The following is a 9,112-nucleotide window of genomic DNA, read 5'->3' on the forward strand; positions in this document are numbered from 1 at the left end:
ATGGATTTCACATGACTGGGAATACATATGTTGGTCACAGATGCCTTTAAAAAATAAAGGTAGGGGCGTGGATCAGAAACCATTCAGTGACTGGTGTGACCACCCTTTGCGTCATGCAGTGCGACACATCTCTTTCGCATAGAGTTGATCAGGCTGTTGATTGTGGCCTGTGGAATGTCCCAATCATCTTTACTGGCTGTGTGAAGTTGCTTGATATTGGCTGATGTGCACGTCGATCCAGAGCATCCCAAACATGCTCAATCGGTGACATGTCTTGTGAGTATGCAGGCCATGGAAGAACTGGGACATTTTCAGCTTCCAGGAATTGTGTACATGATGCCGTGCATTATCATACTGAAACATGAGGTGATGGTGGCGGATGAAAGGCACGTCAATGGGCCTCAGGATCTCGTCAAGCTCTCTCTTTGCATTCAAATTGCCATCGATAAAATGTAATTGTGTTTGCTGTCCGTAACTTATGCCTGCCTATACCATAACCCCACCGCCACCGTGGGGCACTCTGTTTACAATGTTGACGTTGGGAAACCGCTCTCTTGCACAACACTATACATGTGGTCTGTGAGGCCTGTTGGACGTATTGCCCAATTTTTCTGTGACATTGTGTTGTATGACAAAACTGCACATTTTAGAGTGGATGGATTACTTTGGCAAATAAGAAGTGCTCACTAACAGAGATGTAAACAAATTTGTGAACAAAATCTGAGACCAACAATTTTCACATTGCATGGACCAACAATTTACACATTGTGTTTGTAATTTTGTTTATTGAATATTTACACTACATGACCAAAGGTATGTGGACACCAGCTCGTCGAACATCTCATTCCAAAATCATGGTCATTAATATGGAGTCAGTCCCCCATTTGCTGCTACAACAGCCTCCACTCTTCTGGAAAGTCTTTCCACTAGATGTTGGAACATTGCTGTGGGGACTTGCTTCTATTCAGCCACAAGAGCATTAGTGATGTCTGGCGATGACGCCTGGCTTCCATTCGCCGTTCCAATTCATCCCGAAGGTGTTCGATGGGGTTGAGGTCAGTGTAGCTCTGTGCAGGCTAGTCAAGTGCTTCTACACCAATCTCGAGAAACCATTTCTGTATGGACCTCGCTTTGTGCACGTGAGTGTTGTCATGCTGAAACAGGAAAGGGCCTGCCTCGCTCCTATCACTCTGAGGCAGGGACATGAAAAGGCAACAGGAAGAACACCTGTGTGTATGAGACGGAGATACACGTGCGGCCGCATGAGCATGCAGTTTAAACTTTACAGTTGACACTATGCATTGGGACAGGTGTGCCTTGCGTATGGTAATCTTAGGCTCGGGCCATGGAAACCCATTTCATGAAACTCCCGATGTGCAGTTATTGTGCTGACATTGCTTCCAGAGGCAGTTTGGATCTCGGTAGTGAGTGGACAGATGATTTCTACGTGCTACGCGCTTCAGTACTTGGCGGTCCCGTTCTGTGAGCTTGTGTGGCCTACCACTTTACTGCTGAGCCGTTGTCACTCCTAGATGTTTCCACTTCACAATAACAGCACTTACAGTTGACCAGGGCAGCTCTAGCAGGGCAGAAGTTTTATGAACTGACATGTTGGAAAGGTGGCATACTATGACAGTGCCACGTTGAAAGTCACTGAGCTCTTCAGTATGGGCCATTCTACTGCCAATGTTTGTCTTTTGATATTGCATGGCTGAAATATCCACACCCGAATTTGAAGGGGTGTCCAAATACTTTTAAGCCTTGAGACAATTGAGACATGGATTGTGAATGTGTGCCATTTAAGGGGTGAAAGGGCAAGACAAAAGATTTAAGTGCCTTTGAAAGGGGTATGGTAGTAGGTGCCGGGCACGCCGGTTTGAGTCTGTCAAGAACTGCAATTTTGCTGGATTTTTCACTCCCAACAGTTTGCTGTGTGTATCAACAATGGCCCACCACCCAAAGCACATCCAGCCAATTTGAAACAACTGTGGGAAGCATTGGACTCAACCTTTTTTAATTTAAGTCAGTTAAGAACAAATTCTTATTTACAATGACAGCCTACCCCAGCCAAACCCTAACCTGGACGACGCTGGGCCAATTGTGCGCCGCCGTATGGGACTGCCAATCACGGCCGGTTGTGATACAGCCTGGAATCGAACCAGGGTCTGTAGTGACACCTTTGGCACTGAGATGCAGTGCCTTAGACGTCCCTGTGGAACGCTTTTGACACCTTGCAGTCCACAGCCCAACAAATTGAGGATTTTCTGAGGGCAAAAGGGGGTCGAACTCAACATTAGGAAGCTGTTCCTAATGTTTTATACTCTCAGTATTTATATACAGTACATAATATATGAATGACATGTAGGCTCGTAATTGTTTTCATAACATTTATATAATGATATGCATGCTATAGTCAAATATGAACCCTTCCAGACACTGATATACATGGCTGGTATAAGCATTGGTTCAGCAAGTCTGATGACCAAATACAAGACATATTCTAATACATTACAGTGGACAAGCAGCAATAAATCAATGAAAGCCTATGGCACAATTCAAATATTATGACAAACCAAGGTGTCGCGAAGAAAATGAAGGAGGCACTTGCGTCAGTTTAAGATTTGGGTAGGCTAGAGGAATCTACAGATTTTTTCTCCAAAAAAAGAAACGATGATAACTGACGTCAGGCGCACCTTCAATAATGTATATTTTTCTCTTGTATTGGCAGTCTTGTGAAGTAGACGGAACGGAGAGAACTGCGCCGCGCGCTCCCAGCTTTTCGGGCTAGTGCGCTAATAAGAAATACAAGGATTTTACAATAGGATGTGTTCAAGATTTCATAACGGAAAGGAGGAGTTTTTTTTTAACTAAGTGAAGAAGTAAAACATACTACAGTAGGCTACTATTTCCTGACGCAAGCACACACCTGAGTGATTATGGTGGTTCGATCCAGGATGAAGTGAAGTAATGTGCCGCAATATTTAAATAATTTGGATATCTGAAACAAGCTTGAATGGAATACCCTGATTGCTATTTGTAATGTGCGCTTTTAGCCACGACTTAAACTGTTCCCAGGCCAGTTTTTGGGGAATGGAGATATTAGTCAGAGCTGCGTAATGGGATAATATGCCCGTGGATATAGGCCACGTTTTGTCTTCACTCTTTTAACGACAACGCAGATAACAAGTAAATAATCAATAAATAAAAACCATGCACCATCTAAATCAGTGGAGATATGGCATGCATTCTCCTCTATAGCCGAGTTGCGCCGTCTTCATATAGGCATACCAGGACATGCGTCTGCATATTTTCCCTATCTCTATCACTATCATATATATGCTACTGTCTCTTATTTTCTTCTGATGCTATCATGCAAAAACCAAGTGATCCAACGCAGAACTGCCTGCGCCTCAGGAGTGATGGAGGCAAAGAACTTCAGCAAAAATCTCCTTACTGCACTTTGCCATTGGACGCGAGAGCGACAAGGGAAATATCTCTACATGAAGCAAACCAAAGCAACGCCTCGGTTAATCACAACATAGTTCGGAATTTCACATCAGACCGTCCTACCACTAACAACATGGGCAGTGGGAAGTTCGGGAATAAGAAGTTGCCAAATGCCATCATTGTCGGTGTTAAAAAGGGCGGCACAAGAGCGGTCTTGGAGTTTATAAGAATCCATCCGGACGTACGGGCGGTCGGCACAGAAACGCATTTTTTCGACAGGAACTATGACCGTGGACTAGACTGGTACAGGTAAGACAATATCTAATTTTACACCTGTACAGGTGTCGACCTAGGGGGCTCATTAACGGAAGTCAACCGTCATGCCAACGGCTGTGTTGCGTAGCTCTTGCTGTTTAGTCCTGATTTTTGTAAAGAGGCATTTTGTAGTGAAAATGAGCCTTGTGGAAGGCTCAATACCAAAACGTGTATTCATCTCGCTGTCATGTATTGTCATTCCCCTGAAACCCATTAACCTAATTATTTTCCCTCGCATGTCTCCCTCCTCTATCTTATCGTTCACATCCATTTTCTGGCTTAGTTTCTTGCCATAATAATTCATTGTAGCCCACTAGTTTGTCTGTTGAACGAGACAATGCAATCGTCAGTGGAGAGGAGCGTTGAATCACTGAATTGCATGACTAGTGTGTAGCCTGGAGAATATAGCCTCCTCTGACCTGTCCATCTGTGCAAAGGCAATGTCAGAGAAACAAGTTCAAACAACAGTTCCATGTCATGTTGACAGTGGTCAGTGGAGGATGACAGTAATTGGAAGATATTTTGTGCCACATCAACTCAGGTGTTTTTGTCATCCATCAAAAAACGACCTTGAGCATCAGTGGCTATTACTTTCCAAGTAAAGATGCTTTCTTCTTCAGAATGTGTCTTCAGAAGATTGATCCATGATTTGTCTATTTGTCAACAGTAGGCTAGAAGCTGCTGATTCATTGCAACTGTATTTTTAGCCATTGTCTGCAACTGTTTTCTTCTTATCAATGAATAGGATACCATTTCATTAAATTCAATCAGACAGAGCTATGCATGCGTTTTGGGGGAGTTTTAGAACTTGAAGTGACCAAAAATAAATCGGTGTACCTGACAGAAAACAACCAAAAGTTTGGGTGACCTACTTGTTTGACCCAGTTATGACCCAGAGAGTCATTTTCCTCTGTCCAATCTACATTACATCTCACATGTGATTTATTACTGCTGAACCTGGGACTGAGCTAGTTACAGTATATGAGAAAGACAGCGAGAGAGAGATCTTTCCCACACAAGTCTCTTGTGGCAACTACCTTCTGTGACATTGGTAAAGAGTCCTTATTGTTTTTATGTTTCACTAGAAACAGGCCCATAGCCAGACTGTCTTGATGTCTATGGCCATGATGTACTGATACTCTTTGCATACTAAATTAATATACAATTACTAAGTATACTGTAGGTATACTGTAGGTATAGAATCAACAATACATTTCACTGCACCTATCCAATGGATGTGACAATAATATATATATATATATAAACTCAGCAAAAAAAGAAGTGTCCTTTTTCAGGACCATGTGTTGAGCACACAATCCCTCCATCAGTGCTCAGACTGTCCGCAATAGGCTGAGAGAGGCTGGACTGAGGGCTTGTAGGCCTGTTGTAAGGCAGGTCCTCACCAGACATCACCGGCGTTGCCTGTGGGCACAAACTCACCGTTGCTGAACCACACAGGACTGGCAAAAAGTGCTCTTCACTGACAAGCCACGGTTTTATCTCACCAGGGATGGTGGTCGGATTCGCGTTTATCGTCAAAGGAATGAGCGTTACACCGAGGCCTGTACTCTGGAGTGAGATCGATTTGGAGGTGGAGGGTCCGTCATGGTCCGGGGCGGTGTGTCACAGCATCATCAGACTGAGCTTGTTGTCATTGCAGGCAATCTCAATGCTGTGCATTACAGGGAAGACATCCTCCTCCCTCATGTGGTACCCTTCCTGCAGGCTCATCCTGACATGACCCTCCAGCATGACAATTCCTGCAAGACAGGAATGTCAGTGCTCTGCCATGGTCAGCGAAGAGCCCGGATGTTTATTTTTTGCTGTTTACACACACACACACACACACACACACACACACACACACACACACACACACACACACACACACACACACACACACTACCGTTCAAAGGTTTAGGGTCACTTAGAAATGTCTTTGTTTTTTAATTAAAAGCACATTTTTTGTCCATTAAAATAACATCAAATTGATCATAAATACAGTGTAGACATGGTTAATATTGTAAATGGCTATTGGAGCTGGAAATGGATGATTTTTAATGGAATATCTACATAGGCATACAGAGGCCCATTATCAGCAAACATTACTCCTGTGTTCCAATGGCACGTTGTGTTAGCTAATCCAAGTTTATACTTTTAAGGCTAATTGATCATTAGAAAATCCTTTTGAAATTATGTTAGCACAGCTGAAAATTGTTGTTCTGCTTAAAGAAGCAATAAAACTGGCCTTCTTTAGACTAGTTGAGTATCTGGAGCATCAGCATTTCTGGGTTTGATTACAGGCTCAAAATGGCCAGAAACAAATAACTTTCTTCTGAAACTCATCAGTATATTCTTGTTCTGAGAAATTAAGGCTATTCCATGCAATGAATTGCCAAGAAACCGAAGACCTCGCGAAATGCTGTGTACTACTCCCTTCACAGAACAGCACAAACTGGCTCTAACCAGAATTTGAAATAGGAGTGGGAGGCCCCGGTGCACAACTGAGGAAGAGGACTAATACATTAGAGTGTCTAGTTTGAGAAACAGACACCTTACAAGTGCTCAACTGGCAGCTTCATTAAATAGTAACTGCAAAACATCAGTCTCAACGTCAACAGTGAAGAGGCGACTCCAGGATGTTGGCCTTCTAGGCAAATTTATGAAAAACAAAAACAGAAATACCTTATTTACATAAGTATTAAGACCATTTGTTATGAGACTCAGGTGCATCCTTTTCTTATTGATCATCTGTAGTAAATTCAATTGATTGAACATGATTTGGAAAGGCACACACCTGTCTATATAAGCACCAACAGTTGACAGTAACATGTCAGAGCAAAAACCAAGCCTTGAGGTCTAAGGACTTATCCGTAGAGCCTTGAGACATGATTGTGTCGAGGCACAGATCTGGGGAATGGTACCAAAACATTTCTGCAGCATTGATGGTCCCCAAGAACACAGTGGCCTCCATAATTCTTAAATGGAAGAAGTTTGGAACCACCAAGACTCTTCCTAGAGCTGGCCTCCCAGGAAACTGAGCAATCTGGGGAGAAGGGCCTTGGTTAGGGAAATGACCAAGAACCTGATGGTCACTGACAGAGCTCCAGAGTTTCTCTGTGGAGATGTGAGAACCTTCCAGAAGGACAACCATTTCTGCAGCACTCCACCAATCAGGCCAGACAGAAGCCACTCCACAGTAAAAGACACATGACAGCTTGCTTGGAGTTTGCCAAAAGGCACCTAAAGAACTAAACAAGATTCTCTGGTCTGATAAAACCAGGATTGAAGTCTTTGACCTGAATGCCAAGTGTCACGTCTGGAGGAAACCTGACACCATCCCTACGGTGAAGCATGGTGGTAGCAGCATCATGCTGTGGGGATGTTTTTCAGCAGCGAAGACAAGTCAGGATTGAGGGGGAAGATGAACGGAGCAAAGTACAGAGAGATCCTTGATGAAAACATTCTCCAGAGCACTCAGGACCTCAGACTGGGGCGAAGGTTCAACTTTCAACAGGATAACGACCCTAAGCACACAGCCAAGACAACGCAGGAGTGGCTTTGGGACAAATCTATGAATGTTGTCGAGTTGCCTAGCTATAGCCCGAACGTGAACCCAATCGAACATCTCTGGAGAGACCTGAAAGTAGCTGTGCAGTGACACTCCCCATTCAACCAGACAGAGCTTGAGAGGATCTGCAGAGAAGAATGTGAGAAACTACCCAAATACAGGTGTGCCAAGCTTGTAGCGTGATACCGAAGACGACTCATGGCTGTAATTGCTCCCAAATGTGCTTCAACAAAGTGCTGAGTAAAGTTTCTGAATACTTACGTAAATTTGATATTTCAGTTTGTTTATTATTTTTTATAAATTAGTAACAATTTCCAAAAAAATGATTTTGCTTTGTCATTACGGGGTATTGTGTGTAGATTGATGAGAAAAAAAAACTATTTACCATTTTAGTATAAGGCTGTAACATAATAATATGTGGAAAAAGTCAAGGGGTCTGACTACTTTCCGAATGCACTGTGTATATTTATATATATTTAATGACATTGCTGACCCATTCTTCTTAATCATGAATTAATTGTCTGTCTCTTCCTCCTTATTCAGATGCCTGATGCCACGGACTATGGAGAGCCAGATCACCATGGAGAAGACGCCCAGCTACTTTGTAACAAGGGAGACACCTCGCCGGATCTCCGCCATGTCCCGGGACACCAAGCTGATCGTGGTGGTGCGCGACCCTGTCACCCGGGTCATCTCTGACTACACGCAGACCCTGTCCAAGACACCTGACATTCCCAGCTTCCAGGATCTGGCCTTCCAGAACCAGAGTTTAGGATTGGTTGACACGTCTTGGAATGCCATCCGCATCGGCATGTACGCACTGCACCTGGAAAACTGGCTCCGCTACTTCCCCCTGTCCCAGATCCACTTCGTCAACGGGGAGCGGCTCATCACGGACCCGGCTGGAGAACTGGCGCGGGTGCAGGACTTCCTGGGTCTGAAACGCATCGTCACAGACAAACATTTCTACTTCAACAGGACCAAAGGATTCCCCTGCCTGAAGAAACCAGAGAGCAGCAGCTCACCCCGCTGCCTGGGCAAGTCTAAAGGTAGAACCCACATTCAGATAGATCACGACACTATCGAGCAGCTACGGGACTTCTACAGGCCATACAATGTCAAGTTTTACGAAATGGTGGGTCAAGATTTTAGATGGGAATAGAGATTTGTGGGGAAGTCCGCAGTTTACAAGTGGCACAAGGAGAGACAAGATGTCATCCATGAATGTACGCACAGTTTAATAATTTTTTGGGGGGTGTGGTTCTATGGACCTCCTGTTTGGCTGTTGGTAATAGTGTGGCTCTAGCTAAAGTCGTGGGTCCAAGTCTCGAAGGGATCACATACACATATTTAAAAAATATGTACAGTGCATTCGGAAAGTATTCAGACCCCTTCCAACAAGACAACGACCCTAAATACTGAGTAAAGGATCAGAATACATATGTAATTGTGATATTTCAATTTAAATGTTTTTATAAATTGGCAAAAATTTGGTTTTTGCTTTGTCATTATGGGATACAGTGTGTAGATTGGGGAAAGACATTTCATCCATTTTAGAATAAGGCTGTAACGTAACAAAATGTGGATAAAGTGAAGGAAGGGGGTCTAAATACTTTGAATGTACTGTACTTACTGTCCCGTTAGTCGCTTTAGATGTGAAGATGAAGTGTCCGCTAAAGTTTTGAACATCTCTTGGCCTTTTCCTGCTGACTAGCTTTCCTCTGTTGCCGACTAATATATAAAATAAGCCAATGTCATGGGATAGATGTAACTCCCCTC

General features: G+C 43.6%; 1 protein-coding gene across 1 annotated transcript; it reads left to right on the forward strand.

Annotated features, from left to right (window-relative positions):
- Nucleotides 1-3,235: 3,235 nt before the first annotated feature.
- On the forward strand, nucleotides 3,236-8,743 carry LOC135503732 (heparan sulfate glucosamine 3-O-sulfotransferase 2-like). The gene is made up of 2 exons (XM_064921874.1): nucleotides 3,236-3,756; nucleotides 7,877-8,743. The coding sequence occupies exons 1-2, from the start codon at nucleotides 3,236-3,238 to the stop codon at nucleotides 8,493-8,495; spliced, it is 1,140 nt and encodes a 379-aa protein (XP_064777946.1). The 3' UTR covers nucleotides 8,496-8,743.
- The last annotated feature ends 369 nt before the right edge of the window (nucleotides 8,744-9,112 follow it).

This window comes from Oncorhynchus masou, chromosome 18 (assembly GCF_036934945.1).
Source record: "Oncorhynchus masou masou isolate Uvic2021 chromosome 18, UVic_Omas_1.1, whole genome shotgun sequence".
Classification (NCBI taxonomy): Eukaryota; Metazoa; Chordata; class Actinopteri; order Salmoniformes; family Salmonidae; genus Oncorhynchus; species Oncorhynchus masou.

Excerpts from the sequence above, each read along its gene's own strand:
- LOC135503732 (XM_064921874.1), top strand. The coding sequence starts at position 3,236 with ATGGCATGCATTCTCCTCTATAGCCGAGTTGCGCCGTCTTCATATAGG. Across the intron at positions 3,757-7,876 it reads CGTGGACTAGACTGGTACAG|ATGCCTGATGCCACGGACTA; the intron begins GTAAGACAATAT and ends CTCCTTATTCAG.